At 46.3% G+C, this 19112-nt stretch overlaps 1 protein-coding gene across 6 annotated transcripts in view; it reads right to left on the bottom strand.

Annotated features, from left to right (window-relative positions):
- LOC140723262 (uncharacterized) overlaps window positions 1–19112 on the bottom strand; it is an 85503-nt gene that overhangs the window by 40211 nt on the left and 26180 nt on the right. For 3 of the 6 annotated variants that reach the window (XM_073037870.1, XM_073037873.1, XM_073037869.1), the window contains 4 exons: window positions 18587–18637; window positions 16473–16523; window positions 4852–4902; window positions 3758–3808 (listed from right to left, as the gene is read on the bottom strand). In XM_073037870.1, the coding sequence (XP_072893971.1) occupies window positions 3758–3808; window positions 4852–4902; window positions 16473–16523; window positions 18587–18637 (204 nt within the window). The remainder of the gene's footprint in view (window positions 1–3757; window positions 3809–4851; window positions 4903–16472; window positions 16524–18586; window positions 18638–19112) is intronic. The other 3 variants (XM_073037871.1, XM_073037872.1, XM_073037874.1) reach the window with 3 other exon arrangements.

The following is a 19112-nucleotide window of genomic DNA, read 5'->3' on the forward strand; positions in this document are numbered from 1 at the left end:
TCGGTGCAAGGAGCTCAGAAAAATAGACGGCTGTGGGGTAGCCTAGATATTTCTTAAGATATGGACATGTTCGGCAGAGCACTGTGGGTCGAAGGGCTGGTGTCGTGCTGTAAGTTTTCAATGATTCTAAGGGCAATGATTAGCAGCCAGAAATCTTGCTGCATATTGGCACCAATGACATAGGTAGACGAAGTGATGAGGTCATAAAGAGGGGTTTTAGGGAATTAGGTAGAAAGCAGGTAAAGAGGACATCAAGGATGATAATCGCCCGATTCCTCCCTATTTCACTTACCAATGAAGGTAAAAATAGAATAAATTTACAAGTCGATGCCTGACTGACTATCTGGTACAGGGGGCAGTGGCAAGAGTTACGGATCATTGGGATATCTTCCGGGGAAGACATGATCTGTGCAACAGGGTCGGTTACACCCGGAGACCGGAGAAATCCAAAGTGCTTGCGGATACATGTATGTTTAAATCAATTCAGCAGGGTGATGAGAACCGTTTGATAGCGCCAAACCTGTCGTAGTTGTTTTTAAAACAGAGCCAGTGTGTAGTGAGGCGGCTAGCAAGGAGAGTCTGATAATAGAATACATTTGCAGTCAACAGTATTAGTAGCAATGTGGAATTGAAAAGGGCGACTACAGGACTGAGGGTGTTTTTTTTAATACCCAAGGTGTACTCTGTAAGGTCGATGAATTTGAAGCACAGTTCCAGAATAGCGAGTATGTTTTTGAAGGCTTCACTCAACCATGGCAAAAAGGAAATTGGCTGTAGCTGGAAACTTAATGTACAGAGGATGCATATTGTATCGAAAGTGTAGGCAGGAAGGGAAAGGGGATGGTAATGCTCTGCTGGTAAAAAGTGAAATCAAATCATCAGGAAGATATGACACAGGTAGATCCGGAAACCAAGGTGTAAACATAGATCGGGAGGCTAAATCCTCAGAAGTTAGATAGGAAAGCTAAAAGGTCTAAAGGTAGATCGGGAAGCTGAATAGACTGGAGGTGGATCCGAAGACTGACATATCTGAAGGTACATAAGCCCGGGTCCATATTTGCAGGTTAACAATATCTCCTACATGAGACCGATGACTGGAGGGAAAGAGCTGGAACAAACGGGGATTTATCTGGTTAGCTGGCAGCTTATCGAGTTGTTCCTCAGGAATCGGTGTTGCCATCGGGACTTTTCACGTGATATGCAAAAGATTTCGATGACGGAATGGCTGGTTTTGTGTCCACCCTTGCAAACGCTACCAAGGTTAGTGAACAGGCAGGTTGGGGGTGGGGGGTTGGTGCTGCCGAAGTTTGAGGAAGTCGGAGAAATTCACACGTACTAAAACGGATTTGGAAATGAGGCAAGGATTTGTCAGATGGAATACAGTGTCAGGAAATTGATGGCCATGCACTTTTGTAGAATGAATAAAGACGCAAACAACTTCCTCAACGGTGTGAAAATCCATTAAACAGATGTGCCAATGGATGCTGGTATCTTCGTGCAGGATTCCCTAATGGTTAACATGTAGGGTCTGTTGACAGCAAGAATGGCAAATGCAGTGTCAGCATTCAATTCGGGAGGATTAAAATGCCAACGCAAAGAGGTAATGCTGAGGATTTATGAATCACTGATCATAATACATTCAGTGTACTGCTAGCAGTGGTCGACCCCTTACACAGCATAGTGTGCGTTGGCGTTGGCGATGTTCAGGAGGACAATCACAAGAATGCTATCGGAGATGCAAGCGTTATCCTCAGAGGAGCATTGGATGGGACTGCCCCTGTACTCGCAGGAGGTTAGAACAATGAGCAGGGATCTGCTGAACTGCCGACATAGAGTGGACCAGAGTGCAAACTTAGGAATAGAGGGACATCCCTTTAGTATCGAGATGACGAAGCATCTCTTCAGCCAGAGGATGGTGAATCCAAGGAATTCACTGCTATACATGGACGTGGACTCCATGTTCTTGTGGACATTTAAAGTGAAGGTTGATAGGATTTCGATTAGCAAAGGTATCAAAGTTTCTTGTGCGATTCAGGCGGATATCAAAAGAACAGAATTGAAAATACGGATACGTGAACTTTGGGCTATTGCAAATTGTGCTGGAGAGCTTTGAATGCAATTCAGGAAAATGTTGGATGGATGGCTGGATGAGCGGAATAGGTAGTTTGCATCTGTCTTCACTGTGGAAGATACCTGTAATTTGAGCAACATGCAGAGGCATGCGTGTCGTGACGGGTCCAGTCAACGGAGAGGGATTCAACAGAAATGGCGGATAGTTCAAGTGCAGCTTTGTGGGGGTGCCTTTTATTGTGCTAAGTTTTAGAGTGCGCCTGTCTCATATCCTCACACTTAAGGGAGGTAACAACTTTATCATTGTGTTCGTACTTCTCCATTTCTCATCTGGCAGTGCCAATTCCTCCGGAGGTAGTGTTTTCTACTGAGTTTGCGATGCGGAAGGTCTACATGGCGTCCATCTTTATGGATATTCAAATCTGCACCTGCTGCACCGTGCTGCCGCTTCTCTGAGAACGTTTGAACGAGCTGGAGAAGCAGTTGATTATCTTCAACTCATAAGGTAGAATGAGGAGGTGACAGATAAGAGCTGTAGGGAGCTAGTCATATCCTGCTTTGCCTATAATTCCTGTCTACACCTTCTCACTTTTCTTGACAGGACGAAGGTCATCGAGCTACCTGTCTAGTACCCTAATTCGTCCCTAAAGAGCAGCAGCTCGACGCACCTGATGTGTATGTAATAGTCCAGCAGGCTGGGTGCCTCCCGGATTTCCCACATCTCACACCCAGTACAGAACACCGGCCTCACAGAAATATATCCTGTTTCTCTTCCTCAGAGTTTACATACCTCACTTCGACCCGTTGTCGACGAATCCCGAATGAACCAATGCCCTACCGTTCTGCCTGAGATCACTTCGACCGATGAACTCTCCATTGATAACTGCTCCGCTTGGCAGTCTCCCTTATCTGCCTGAATCTGTCCTCCTATTTAACTCACGATTTCCTTCCTACATGCGCTTTCTGAGCTCCCTTTGCAAAGTAATATACACATGTTCTCTATTATTCTGACTTCTATATATTATTCGCATGTGTATTTATTCGTAGAATTTCCCACTCCACCTACAAAGATTCCACATTCTCTGACCCTAACATCTTTCTGCAAATGTTATATCATCTGTTACCAGCAGAGCCATCCCAACGCATATGCCTTCCTGCATGTGCTGTTGACAAAAAAGGATATCCTTAGATGTTAAGATCCCGCATTCGACCGTCTTTCAGCCGGTACTCAGTGATGCCCATGGCGTCAGTGTCTAATTGTTGGTCCATTCCATTCTTAATGCTGCACGCATCTAAAGGCGGCAGGGTCAGTCCAGCATTCCTCGCCATTTGAAATTCACCTCTGCCGTAGAACTGATCTCTTTGCTCTGTCTGCCCTTGTCCTTCGCTACAAGCATCTTACTCACATCATCTACTTATAAACTTGCTGGCCCTTCATCAACTGTATCATACTGGATCTCTTATCCCTGCCATTTTATCTTAACCACGCCCAACTGCTTTAGTAAATCGGACGTAAAGAAAAATCAATTATTGTTTTATTAGATTTTCTGAAAGGCTTTCACAAATTTCTACAGATGCGGCTTAACGAGCTAAGATAACATAGTGTTAACGGAGCACACCCGGCCCTACCATTAGTTTGAACACCCACTCGGTACAGCAAAACAGTTAGTCTTCAATTTCCACTTACCCCTCAAGTTGAAAACCAGGCATCCCTGCAAGTGGACTGAGGTGGGGAAATCTGTGAGCAAAATAGAAACAATTATATCTCTGTAATCTGGAGCCTATCTGCTTCGCGGCTCATTAACCCAACCTTTGAACTTGTTCCCGATCCTCTCACTGTGCACTGTTTTTAACTTTAATCAGAACAACAGGTCATTTCGAAAAGGGATGAGTTTGAAGAATTTGATAAGAACAACGAATGACTGGGCCTGTCAGCAAAGTTGGATGTATAGCGACGCAGAACCGCGACCGCCCCAGTGCAGAGAGGGAGCTCAAGGCTGGACCACATCTCGGCTCAGGTACTAAACAGGGTTAAAGGCTGAGCACATGAAGTGGGTTGAAGAGCTGGCAATAGATGATCACGTGAGATCACAACAGCGCACTCTGTACAACTAAGGTCGACAACAAAGGGGCCCTGGAAAAACACATTTGAAGATATGGAAAGAATAAGCGATAGGTTTTAAGGCACAGTTACAAATTGAACGTGACGCTGGAGAAGTTTGAATGAGACTCAGGGAAATGATGGATAAGCGCAACAGGTACTTTGAATCTGTCTTCACTGTGGAAGACGCCAGTAATCTGCGCAACATCTCAAGGGAAATGTGCGGACACCCATCGGCAGAGAGGGATTCAATGGGAAAGCGGAAAATTCAAGCGCGTGCGTCCCGGCAATGCACTTGTGTGTGTTAGGCTTTAGAGTGCGCCAGTCCAAGATCCTCAAGCGTAGGCGGTGGAAAGTTATCGGCAACTTTATCACTTGATCTTATTTCTCCATTCCTCGTCGGTTAGCGAGAATTGGTACAGCGGCGGTGTTTTTGCAATGCGGGATGTCTAGACCTCGTCCACCCTCTCGGATAAGCAAATCTGCACCAGGTGCACCGTGCTGCAGCTTATGAGGGAACTTATTAAGGATCACAACCTGCCGCACGAAGCTGGTTAACGAGCTAGGATCGCATAATGCTACCGAAGCGTTTCCGACCCGACCGTCAGGTGGAGCAGCCACCCGATACGGCAACACTTTAATCGCCCCGTGCACAGACCTGGTCTTCGAATTCTACTTACGAGGGCTTTTTACAACGTCGCTGAGATGAAGATGTTCTGCATCTGCTTTTCCTGTGGGGGAAATTAGAAAAATCTTTCTCAGTAACGCGTAATCACCTCCCGGCTTCTTAAACCACCCTTTGGTCCATTTCCCAGTCCTGTCAGAGCGTACCACATTTCTCATTCGCTGTCAAGACCTTCGAGCAGGTTAGTTTGAAAAGGGATCTGTTTGAAGAATCTGAAATAAACAACGGTTTAGAGGACTTGCCAGCAATGCGGAATGCCTAGCGATGCAGAACTGTGACGGTCAGCGAGTAGCGAGGGGAGCCGAGCTCTGGGCCAAAGCTCGGGTGAGTTATTAAACAGGGCACAAGGCCGAGCACCTGAAATGAGTTGAAGATCTGGCCGTGGGTAACGACGTGAGACCTCATGAGCGCACTTTGTACAATTAAGACGGACAACCCTGGGATCCTAGAAGAATAGCGAAACAATATTTAGATAGCGAAACAAGAAGCAATAGTCTAGAAGGAACAAATATAAATTGAACATGTTGCTGGAGGGGTTTGAATAGGATTCAGAGACATGGTGGATGAGCGCAATTAGTATTTACATTGACCATCACTGCGGAAGACACTAGTAATTTGGCCAACATTCAAGTGCGATGATGTGTGCGGCAACCAATCTACAGAGAGGGATTCGTTAGATAAGGCGGAAAGTTCAATTGCATGTGTACAGGCTTGAGTACATGCAATTGAACTTTCCGCCTTATCTGACGAATCCCTCTTCGATAGACAAATCTGCAAAAACTGCACCGAGTTGCATCTTCTGAAAGAAAGTATGAAATAAATCGAAAAGCAGCTGATGATCTTCCACGCATTCGGGACAATGAAGAGGTGACGGAAAGGAGCAATAGGGAGCTAGTTTGCAGTAGACCGTAGCTGTGTGATTGTCAAGTAAAACAAAGGAAATGCACAGCAAGCACAGAGTACACCTGTAGCAATTTCTCCACAATTATGAGTAAAACATTAGAAGCTGTTGTGGAGGACGATCAATGACGGGGAGACACAGACACCGGGTCTCCTGCACTGAGACTGGTGCTGTGGCTCAAAGAGCAGAGAGGTAAAGATGACCGCTGTCTTGATAAGGGACAGCGTAGCCAGAGGAGGTTGTCTGCCTGTTGCCAGGATCAGGAGTGTCTCAGATCGGGTCCGAGAGATCACCAAGCAGCCATGCCTTTATTACAAAGGGAATTGAGTACAAGAGTAAGGAAATCCTCTTGCATTTGTACAGAGCACTGGTGAGACCACACCTGGAGTATTGTGTACAGTTTTGGTCTCCAGGGTCAAGGAAGGACATCCTGGCTGTAGAGGAAGTGCAGCGTAGATTCACGAGGTTAATTCCTGGGATCTCTGGACTGTCTTACGCTGCATACAAGTGTCAGAGCGCAGACAGGAGCTCAACATCGACCTCCTCTGATCGTCGCTACCCTTGGGACCATTGCTCCGAGTCCACCCCGTCCGGCGGTCTACCAAATCTCTCCATTCGCGCCTTCCCTCCTCATGTCCCTCCCTCTCTGACAAAAGTCCTCAAAATCAACTCCTACCAGCTTCAAAAGACAGGGCGACAAAATCCCGATTGGCTAGAATGCATACAACAGTCATAGAACCATAGAACACTACAGCACAGAAACATGCCTTTTGGCGCTTCTTGGCTGTGCCGAACCATTTTGCAGCCTAGTCCCGCCGACCTGCACCTGGCCTACGTCCCTCCATACACCTCTCATCCAAGTACCTGACCAAGTTTTTCTTAAATGTTAAAAGTGAGCCTGCATTCACTACTTCAACTGGCAGCCCATTCCACACTCTCACCACTCTCTGTGTGAAGAAGCTCCCCCCATGTTACCTTTAAACTTTTCCCCCTTCACCCTTAACCCATGTCTACTGTCTTTTTTTCTCCCCTAGCCTCAGTGGAAAAATCCTTTTTGCATTCACTCTATCTATACCCATCATAATTTCATATACCTCTATTAAATCTCCCCTCATTCTTCTACGCTCCAGGGAATAAAGCCCTAACCTATTCAAACTTTCTTTGTAACTCATTTTCTCAAGTCCCAGCAACATCCTTGTAAACCTTCTCTGCACTCTTTCAAACTAATTGATATCCTTCCTGTAATTTGGTGACCAGAACTGCACACAATTTCCCAAATTCGGCCTCACCAATGCCTTATACAAACTAACCATAACATTCCAACTCTTATACTCAATACTTTGATTTATAAAGGCCAACATACCAAAAACTTCTTTACGACCCTATCTACATGTGACGCCACTTTTAGAGAATTTTGTTCCTGTATTCCCAGATCTCACTGTTCTACTGTACTCCTCTGGGCTCTACCATTGTATGTTCTACCTTGGTTTGTCTTTCCAAAGTGCAATACCTCACACTTGTCTGTATTAATCTTTATCTGCTATTTTTTGACGCCATTTACCCAGCTGGACCAAATCCCTCTGCAAGATTTGGAAACCTTCCTCACTGTCCACTGGACTTCAAAACTTTGTATGTTCAACAAACTCGCTGATCCAATTTGCCACATTATCATCCAGATCATTGATATAGATGACTAATAACAATGGACCCAGCACTGATCCCTGTAGCATACCACTAGTCTCAGGCCTCCACTCAGAGAAACAATCCTCTACTACCGCTCCCTGGCTTCTCCCAATGAGCCAATCTCTAATCCAGCTCATTACCTCACCATGTGTACCTAGCGACAGAAAATATTGCTAACTAACCTCCTATACAGGACTTTGTCAAAGGCCTGACTGAAGTCCATGTAGACAACATCCACTGCCTTCCCTTCATCCACATCCCTGGTAACCTCCTCGAAAAAGTCTAATAGATTTGTGAAACATGACCTACCACACGCAAAGCCATGCTGACTCTCCCTATTAAGTCCCTGTCTATCCAAATACTTGTACATCTATCTCTTAGTAACCCTTCCAATAATTTACCTGCTACCAACTTCAAACTTACTGGCCTAAAATTTCCGGGATTAACTTCAGAGCCTTTTGTAAACAGCAGAACAAAATGAGCTATCCTCCAGTCCTCCGACACCTCACCCGTAGATACCGACATTTTAAATATATCTGCCAGGGCCCCTCAATTGCAACACTAGTCTCCTTCAAGGTCCGAGGGAAAGCCCTTTCATGTCCTGGGGATTTAGCTACTCTGATTTCTCTCAAGATAGCAAGCACCTCCTCCTCTTCAATCTGTATAGGTTCCATGACCTCACTGCTGTTTTGCCCTGTTAACGTTGACTTCATGTCAGTTTCCTTAGGAAATACAGACGCGCAAAAAACAGAATTTAAGATCTTCCACATTTCTTTTGGTTCCACATATAGCCGACCACTCCGATCTTCAAGAGGACTAATTTTAGCCATTACTATCCTTTTGTCTTCATAATCCTGTAGAAGCCCGTTGGAGTATCCTTCACCTTGACTGCAAAAGCTACCTCATGTCTTATTTTAGCCCTCCTGCTTTCTTTCCTAAGTGTTATTTTTCTACACTGTTTATATTCCTCAAGCGCCTGATTTGCTCTCTGTTTCCCATACATGTCATACATCTCTCTCTTCTTCTTTATCTGAGATAAATCCCTGGAGAATCAGGATTCCTAATCCTTATTCACATTGCCTTTATCCCTGCCAGGAACATACAAACTCTGAACTCTCAAAATTTCAGGCCTTCAGCCTCCCACTTACTAATCACATCCTTGCCAGAGACAACCTGTCCCAATCCACTCTTTTTCGATCCTTTCTCATTTCTTCAAATGTGGCCCTTTTTCCAGTTTAGAATATCAACTGAAGGACCAGATCTATCTTTACCAATGATCCAGTTGAAACTAATGGTGTTATAATCACTGGAACCAAAGTGTTCCCCTACACACACTTCCATCACCTGCACTAACTCATTTCCTAACAGGAGATCTAATATTCCATCCACTCTAGTTGGTACCTCTATATATTGATTTAGAAAACATCCCTGAACACATTTTGCAAACTCTAACCCGTCTAGACCTTTAACAGTATGGGAGTCCCAATCAATATGCGAAAAATTAAAATCCCCTACGATCACAACTTTATGTATGCTGTAGTTATTTGCTATGTCTCTGCAGATTTGCTCCTCCAATTCTCGCTGAATATTGAGTGGTCTATAATACAATCCCATTAATGTGGTCATACCTTTCCTGTTTCTCAGCTCCACCCATATGGCCTCGGTAGACAAGCCTTCTAATCTGTCCTGCTTGAGCACTGCTGGAAAATTTTCCCTGACTAACAAAGCTACCTCCCCCCCCCCCCCCCCGCATCACTCTGCGTCTATCACACCTGAAACATCGGAAACCTGGAACACTGAGCTCCCAGTCCTGCCCCTCCTGCAGGCAGGTTTCACTAATTGCTACAATGTCGTAATTCCATGTGCCAATCCATGCCCTCAGCTCGTCAGCCTTCCCCACAATAGTCCTCACATTGAAATAGACACACCTCAGAAGATTATTAAAAATACACAGAACCCTTCTATTTGTGACTTTGCATGAACTTTTAACATCATTTATTTTCACCCCCGCTCCACTATCTGGTCTGGCACACTGGTTCCCATCCCCCTTCTACGTTTGTAGTTTAAGCCCTCCCCAATAGCACTAAGAAACCTTCCTGCAAGGATATTGGTCCCCCTGAAGTTCAGGTGTAACCCGTCTCTCTTGTACAGGTCCCTCCTGCCCCTAAAGAGGTCCCAATGAACCTGAAATCTGATACCCAGTCCCCTACACCAGTTCCTTAGCTACGTGTCATCCGCCAGAGCATCATATTCTCACCCTCACTGGCACGTGGCACTGGTATCAATCATGAGATTACCATCCTTGAGGTCCGGCTTTTTAACTTCTTACCAAGCTCTCTGTACTCACTCTTCAGGACGTCCTCACTCTTTCTTCCTACGTCAGTGGTACCGATGTGTACCATGACAACTGGCTGATCACCCTCCCACTTCAGAATGCCGTGCTCGCGATCAGAGACATCACAAACCCTGGTACCCGCAAGGCAGCAAACCATCCTTCTCGGGGGTGGAGGCCGTCCTATCCTCTCCCGCTGTGGGACTTGCAGTCGTCCTGCCTTTTGGCAAAGTTCTCTTACTGGGTGTAAACTCAAAGTTGGGCTCTGGGTCAACCTGCACCTCTTGTCCCAGGGGCAATAGCAAGATCGGATGGACAATCGTGCCAGGCCCATTCCCCTCCTCTGGTTTCAATCGGAAAACTGGTAGGTTTGGCATCTGACTCTCCACCACATAGGGTGTGGCCGCCCAGCGGTCAGCCAAATTGTGCTTTCCAGGTAGTCCCAAATTCCTCGGCAGGAGTTGGGAGAAACTCACTTTATGATCATGCCGCCTCTTCTTTCCTCGATTCTGCTTGGCGGCCGCGACCTTAGCCAATTCATAAGCCCTTTTCAGATCTCATACCACACACATACTTCAAATAAGTCTTCGTTTGAATATCACCCTCGTCAGTCTCAAAACAAAAGTCAATGGGCTACATCGCTTCGGGCCCAAACATCAGATAATATAGCGTGTATCCAGTAGCTTCATTTTGTGTACAATTATAACTGTGAACCAGAAGCCCAGTATGTTGATTCCACCCTCTCTTCTCGCTGATCTCCAGGGTCTCGAGCATGTCTAGCAAAGTCCGTTTAAACCTTTCAGGCTGGGGATCGCCATAAGGGTGATACGTCGTGGTCCTAAACTTCTCGACTCCAAGCATGGCCAGTAACTCATGGATGAGTCTGCTGTCGAATTCTCGTCCCTCTTCACTATGTATCCGCCTGGTAAGGCCATAATCAACGAAATACTTCTCCTATAACACTTTTGCCACCGTAGTCGCGCTCTGGTCCTTGGTAGGAAAAGTCTGAGCATATCTGATGTGGAGTTTCGTGATGACCAAGACATTTGCAATGTTGCTGGCATCGTGTTCTATTGAGTGGAAATCCATACACTCCAGGACGAGGAGCCGTGCACTCTGCAAGTGGGACAAAGAAGCTGCCGGCATAGGCGCTGTCTTCCGTCGTCTGCAGCGAATGCACGGCTTGATTTCATTCAGTCCGTCCGGGGATGACCTGAACTGGTATGTTTTCTACCACTCTTCGTCACTGTCCACTCCCTCATGCACCCTAAAAAAAACTCTTGACCGTCATATGTGTGCAGTACATACGGCAATCGGGGTTCCGCAAAAGCCAGCACCGGCGCCTGTGTCAGCGGCTCCTTCAACGACTGAAAGGCCTCCTCGCAGTTTACATCCCAACTCTCTGCAAAGGGCTGCTTTCAATTTCTCGCTCTCCCCACGGGAGGGTAACCACACAGAAACTGATTCAATGTGTGACTCACTTTGGCGTCGCTCTTCACGAATCTCCGATAATAACCATAGAACCCGAAGAACGAGCGCAGAGCGTTCACAGTCTGAGCCCTTGCCCAAATGGTCACCGCTTCTATCTTTGCCGGGTCTGTAGCTGCTTCATTCCGTGAGGTTGTTTCAGACATAGTTACCAGACGTTTAGCAGAACCGGCACTTGTCCAGGGAAAGTTTTAACCCTTCAGCTTTCAGGCGGCCGAGCACCTTCAGTAGCCTCGCTTCATGTTCTTCCAAGCTGAATCCAAATACTATGAGGTCATCCAAATACAGCAACACCTCAAGCAAGTTCATGTCCCCCGCAGTCTTCTCCATGAACCGCTGGAAGTTTGCAAGGGCTCCCAATATGCCCTGGAGCATCATTTCGAACTGGAAGAATCCCAGGGGACATATAAATGACGTCATCAGTCATCGGGATCTGATAATATCCACTACTCAAATCCAGCACACTAAACCACTTCGCACCTCTCAGACAGGCCGGCGCGTCTTCGACACTCGGGACTGTATACTGGTCACGGACGGTGCGGTGTTCAGAGTTCTATAGTTCACACACATGCGTACCTTCCCGTTCTTCTTCCGGGCCACTGCTACTGGGGCGCCTTGGGGCTTCGGGAATCAGTGATGATCCCAGCTTCCTTCAGCTTACACAAATGCTGCCGTACGTCTTCCACGTCTGCAGGGTCCAGTCGCCGCGACCTCTCTCTAAACGGGGTGTCCTCGGTCACCCGGAGAGTGTGTGCAGTGCTCTTGGAACGACCCACATCACACTCGCCAATGGAAAAGACACCTTTCATCTTGAACATCTTCTCTACCAGACTCCTTTCCTTAACCCGGCGGTACCGGGCATTCCCCCGAGTTGATTGAATTAGCGATCAACTCCCCCCAGCCCTTTTCCAATAGTCCCTCCCCGGCGTGCCTCACAGTGACACTAGACATTACCGTCACCGGGAATAAAATGCGCCAGGGACATCCCCAGCCTGAAAATGACCTCCCTATTCGTAGTGTTCCTGAAAATCACTGCCATCCTGCTTGCCTATACAAACGAGGGCTTCTGTAGTTCGGACCTCACCAGTACCCAAGCAGGAAATCTGGACTTCCCCTCGTGATCTTCCGGAACATCCACAAAGAGGGTTTCGCTCTCAGGCACTCCGGGAAATTTGGGGGTCCCCATCACCCTCCGTACTTCCCCGAGCGGTACAACTATTAGCTTCGACTGGCTGAACCACACAGTCCCTTGCTTAAATTAGGTATCCAGACCAATGCTGCCACACACTTCCTCAAAGGCAGCTCGAAACACTGGGTCCACCAGAGGAACATACAAGTATTGAAACGCCGCCCTTCTCAGCAGGTTCCGGACAAAACAGCACCACTGTATCAAGAACCCCAGACACTCCCACATCAGCCTCCGAGAACTCCAGTTTCACTGACAAATAACCGTCGTATGGATAATCACCAGCACTGATTCCTCAAATCTCCAGTGCGTCCAATGGTGTCAAGGGTAAATGCGTCAGATACCGGTTCTAAATCGAACGGTGCAGTAACGTGACCTGCGACATTGTGTCGAGTATGGCTTTATCGTAATTACCCTCTGTCCACAGTGACACACTGGAGCATGGAACCACTAAGCCTTCAGGAATAGGGTCTTTTGCTTCCGGGAGTTCTTGATACTTTTCCGGGAAGGTGTTCCCTCTCAGTGTCTCCTCTAAGTTTTTCAAACGACTCTCCCTGCTGAGGTACCCGTGGGCTCACTCTCCTTCTGGCGTAACACCTGCATTGTTCGTCCCCTTTGCGATACCACCCCCCCACCCCCCCCCCCCGTCAGCTCCATCATATGGGGGCGGGATCAAACCTGCTGATTACAGCCGACGTTACTGTCCTCAACTCTCCCACAATCACCTCAACGGCTTCCCGGGATAGGGTATCTGTAGCCACTTCACCGCAGCGGACTACTACCGAGGATTGTACCCTGCTGACTGAGTCCTCCCGCGCCTCCGCCACGTTTTCCTCTTTCCGTACCTCTCAGATCAGCTCAACAAAAGATGGAGGGGGCGCGACTTTTGAGACTTTCGGAGACCCCACAAAATCAGGTCATGGGGCTTGGTGCCCTGGTTATCTGGTCCACCCTTAACTCATCGCACTCAACCTCCCGAATGTCCCCTCTGCGCTGCAAGCAATTTACCCGCCTCTCTAGACGAAAAATAAAATCTAAAAACATAAAATTTAGCTTCTCTCCCTTCTCCTGACACGTTTTGAAACCACACCATGAGCTCCACTGGGGCTCCAGTCGGTCTAAAATCATTGTCCAGTGCTTGCAGATGATTGACAGCTGTCACTACGGCATAATTTAACCTGACGGCTCTCACAACGTCAGCGTCCCTCGCATTCAATCATTCAACCATTCATCATTCTGCACTGCCACTCATCTAACAACTGAGAGTCCCTTCCGCCCTCATCTCATACTCCTCCGCCCCTTTAGGAGTGGGCGTTATTCCAGTGCAGAGGCGGAACCTGCCATTGCTGCGACTTTGAATCTGATTTCTCCAGTTATTCTTCAGAGAATTAAGAGCGGATATTACCAGTAATTCTTACTCTTCACGTGGGACGTGGTCTATTTAGACATTTCAAATCCCACCACTCTTTCCCCGCACTCCTCAGAAATGATGGAACCCGCCCCCAGCTGCCTCAGCGCTGGTCTGCATTAAAACAAGACCTGCGCCCGCCTTTTCATCAAACCTCCACTCAGAATCGCAACCTTAAGGGTATTAACAGTGGAATTAACAATTCATTCGGAGTACGAAGATCTACCCCACTCGTTCATTGCTCAGGGTAATCACACGCATCCAACGGATTCAATCCAAGACGAGCCCCCACACTTGTAAATCTCGCTTCGCCTAGCGGCTTAATAGAGGGGCTGATAACCCCCGGCCTTCCCAAACTTAAGAACTCTCCTTTGGGTGGATGCTGCGGGATCTGTCCCCTTTTACCAATCAGTACCCCGAAATAACAAACAATACACAATATGCGTCTAAACAATTAATTTTTGTAAATCTTCCTTCGATTATCTGGTTAGTAGAGAAACGAAATAAAAGGGAAAAAAAGCCCAATCTTATTAAACAGCCTGTGAGCCAAGTTACAGCTCGCTCATAGGACAACCGTTCAAAATCGACCACCTCCAATCGTCGCTATCCTTCGGACCCTCACTCCAAGTCTACCCCATCCGGAAGCCCACCATATAATCATATAACCATATAACATTTACAGCACGTAAACAGGCCAACTCGTCCCTCCTATTCCGTGCCGAACGATTACTGTCACCTAGTCCCAATTACCTGCACTCAGCCCATAACCCTCCAATCCTTTCCTGTCCATATACTAATCCATTTTTTTAAATGACAAAATGGAACCTGCCTCTACCACTTCCGCCAGGAGCTCGTTCCACACAGCTGCCACTCACTGAGTAAAGAAATTCCCCCTCGTGTTACCCCTAAACTTTTGTCCCCTAACTCTCAACTCAATGCTTTCTTTGAATTTCCTCTACTCTCAATGGGGAAAAAAACTATCCACGTCCCTCTCAACCTTCCATTCTTCAAAGAATAAAGACCTAACTTGGCAACCTTTCTCTGTAACTTAGGTGCTGAAACCAAGGTAACATTCTAGTAAATCTTCTCTGTAGTCTCTCTATTTTGTTGACATCTTTCCGATAATTCGGTGACCAGAACTGTACACAGTACTCCAAATTCGTCCTTACCAATGCCTTGTACAATGTATAGGAGTTGACCACGATGAAGAAAGATGCAGTATACCTGTTGGATATCGGCGATTTCTTTACCCCTATTACTTCCGCACCCGCATCATTTTCCAGTGTTCCAATATCAACTCTAAATTCCATCTTTCCTTTATATAACTTTAAAAAAAATTTAAAAACGACTTTTACTATCCTGACTATATCGTATTTGATAGTTTACTCTTATATGCCAACATATCCCTTCACATAGCCTTTTGGATGTTTTTTAAAAAATATATATTTTTAAATCATCCTAATCCTCGAACTGTCTTCTCACTTTTGCTACCTTAACCGCCCTTTCTTTAGCTTTCATGCAGTCCTTATCGTCCATTAGCTGCCATCCTGGCCACTTGTGAATCTCTCCTTCTGTGGTTCAGATGTATCCTGCGTCTTCTGAGATACTACTATAATTTTTATTAATTTCAGATCTGCCATTAACCGCTCGGATATTCCCCTCCAATCCACCTGGTCAAGCACCTCTCTCATGCCCCTCTACATCCCTTTATTCCATTGCAATATGCATTAAATTGCATGTGAGTTATACATTTTCCTCTGAAATTGAAGTATAATACAATCATAATACAATCACTGTCTCCTCGGGGTTCATTTTCCTTACGCTTCCGAGTAAAACCTGAGTTATTACAGAACATCCAGTCCAAGGTAACTTTCCCTGAGTAAGCCCGAGCACAAATATATTTTTTTATCTTACAGATTCCTAACTCCACCTACAACGTATCCACTTTCTCTCTCACCTCTTTCTAAAGAATTAATGTCCTCTGATATCAACAGGGCCACGCTACTGCATACGCTTTCCCGTCTGTCCTTTAAATACAAAGTATATCCATAGATGCTGAGCTCTCTACTGTGGCCTTCTTTCAGCCGCTACTCAAGGACGCCCACGACGTTATAGCGACCAAATTCTGGTTGCACCACGAGTTCCTCTTCTTCATTCTGAAGGCTGCCTGTATCTACATGGGGAACCTTCAATCCTGAATTCTTCGCCCATTGAACTTTGCCTCATTGGTGGAATTTAACTCTGAGCTCTGTCGGCATTTGTGATCAATCATTGACTTGTCCTCCCTTACAAGCATATTGCACACATCCTCTACTTGGAAATATGCGGGCTCGACATCAATCGTATCATACTCAATCCCTTAGAAGTGCAATATTCATTTAACCACCCCCAACAGCTCCAGTAATTCTGACCAAAAAGAAAAGTCAATTGCTGTTTTCTTCGGCTTTCGGAAACCCTTTAACAAGTTGACACATATGTGATTGCTTAACGAGCTAAATTACATGGTATTACGAGAGCGCTCCCGACACCACCGTCAGTTTGAGCACCCGCGCGATACAACAGCACTTCTGGTTCATTTTTCGTCCCGCGCATAGTCAATGTCTTCGATTTCCATTTACCTGTCAAGGCGAGTAGGCACCGGAGGTGCAGTTGTGGTATGTTCGTTGGCCCTGTGGGCAAAATAGAAATACATATCTCCGTAATCCGGAACTCATCTGCTTCCCGTCTCGTTAAAACACAATTTGAACCATTTCCCTATCCTAAGAGAGCGTCACATTGTTCTGACGTCAGAACGTTAGTGCCAAAGTGAATGACTTTGAACAATGTGAACAAAAGGCAAAGAATCAGTGGACGTGCCAGCAAAGCGACGGACACGGTGCAGGGAGGGGAGATCAAAGCGGGGGCCGATCTCGGGTGAGTTATTAAACAGGGCGAAAGGCTGGGCACATGAACTGGGTTGAAGAGCTGGATGTGGAGGTCACGTGAGATCTCAGCAGCGCACTTTGTGCGATTAAGGCGGACATCAAAACAACAGAATTGAAAATACGGATACGTGAACCATGGGCTATTGCAAATTGTGCTGGAGAGCTTTGAATGGAGTTCAGGGAAATGATGGATGGATGGATGAGCGGAATAGGCAGTTTGCATCTGTCTTCAATGTGGAAGATACCAGTAATTTGACTAATATGCAGAGGCATGCGTGTCGTGACGGGTCCAGTCAAGGAAGAGGGATTCAACAGAAACGGCGGAAAATTCAAGCAGCTTCGCGGCAGTGCCTTTTAGTGTGCTAAGTTTTAGAGTGCGCCTGTCTCAATTCCTCAGACTTAAGGGAGGTAGCAACTTTATCATTATGTTCGTACTTCTCCATTTCTCATCTGTCAGTGACAATTGCTCCGGAGGCAGTGTTTTCTACTGAGTTTGCGATGCGGGAGGTCTACATGGCGTCCACCTTTATGGAGAATCAAATCTGCACCTGCTGCACCGTGCTGCCGCTTCTGTGAGAACGTTTGAATGATCTGGAGAAGCAGTTGATTATCTTCAACTCATAAGGGAGAATGAGGAGGTGACAGATAAGAGCTGTAGGGAGCTAGTCATATCCTGGTTTGCCTATAATTCCTGTCTACACCTTCTCACTTTTCTTGACAGGACGAAGGTCATCGAGCTACCTGTCTAGTATCCTAATTCGGTCCCTAAAGAGCAGCAGCTCACTCACCTGATGTGCATGTAGTCGTCCAGCAGGCTGGGTGTCTCCCGGATTTCTCACATCTCACACCCAGTACAGAACACCAGCCTCACAGACATATATCCTGTTTCTCTTCCTCAGAGTTTACATACCTCACTTCGACCCGTTGTCGACGAATCCCGAATGAACCAATGCCCTACCGTTCTGCCTGATATCACTTCGGTCGATGAACGCCCCTCTGATGACTGCTCCGCTTGGCAGCCTCCCTTTTCTGCCTGAATCTGTCCTATTTAACTCACGAGTTCCTTCCTACATGCGCTTTCCGAGCTCCCTTTGCAAAGTAATACACACATGTTCTCTATTATTCTGACTTCTATATATTATTCACATGTGTATTTATTCGTAGAATTTCCTAACTCCACCTACAAAGATTCCACATTCTCTGACCCTAACATCTTTCTACAGATGTTATATCATCTGTTACCAAGAGAGCCATCCCAACGCATATGCCCTCCTGCATGTGCTGTTGACAAAAAAGGATATCCTTAGATGTTAAGCTCCCACATTCGACCGTCTTTCAGCCGGTACTCAGTGATGCCCATGACGTCAGTGTCTAATTGTTGGTCCATTCCATTCCAAATGCTGCACGCATCTAAATGCGGCAGAGTCAGTCCAGCATTCCTCGCCATTTGAAATTCACATCTGCCGTAGAACTGATCTCTTTGCTCTGTCTGCCCTTGTCCTTCGCTACAAGCATCTTACTCACATCATCTACTTATAAACCTGCTGGCCCTTCATCAACTGTATCATACTGGATCTCTTATCCCTGCCATTTTATCTTAACCACGCCCAACTGCTTTAGTAAATCGGACGTAAAGAAAAATCAATTATTGTTTTATTAGGTTTTCTGAAAGGTTTTCACAAAGTTCCACAGATGAGGCGGCTTAACGAGCTAAGATGACATAGTGTTAACGGAGCACACCCGACCCTACCATTAGTTTGAACACCCACTCGATACAGCAAAACAGTTAGTCTTCAATTTCCACTTACCCCTCAAGTTGAAAACCAGCCATCCCTGCAAGTGGACTGAGGTAGGTATTCCTGTGAGCAAAATAGAAACAATGATATCTATTAATCTGGAACCTATCTGCTTCGCGGCTCATTAACCCAACCTTTGAACTTGTTCCCGGTCCTCTCACTGTGCACTGTTTTTAACTTTAATCAGAACGTTCAAACAGGTCATTTCGAAAAGGGATGAGTTTGAAGAATGTGATAAGAACAACGAATGACTGGGCCTGTCAGCAAAGTTGGATGTATAGCGACGAAGAACTGCGACCGCCCCGGTGCAGAGAGGGAGCTCAATTCTGCACCACATCTCCGCTGAGGTACTAAACAGGGTTAAAGGCTGAGCTCATGAAGTGGGCTGAAGAGCTGGCAATAGATGATCACGTGAGATCTCAACAGCGCACTTTGTACAATTACGGTGGACAACAAAGGGGCACTGGAAAAACACATCTGAAGATATGGAAAGAATAAGCGATAGGTTTTAAGGCACAGTAACAAATTGAACGTGACG

Source organism: Hemitrygon akajei, unplaced genomic scaffold (assembly GCF_048418815.1).
Source record: "Hemitrygon akajei unplaced genomic scaffold, sHemAka1.3 Scf000106, whole genome shotgun sequence".
NCBI classification, from domain to species: domain Eukaryota; kingdom Metazoa; phylum Chordata; class Chondrichthyes; order Myliobatiformes; family Dasyatidae; genus Hemitrygon; species Hemitrygon akajei.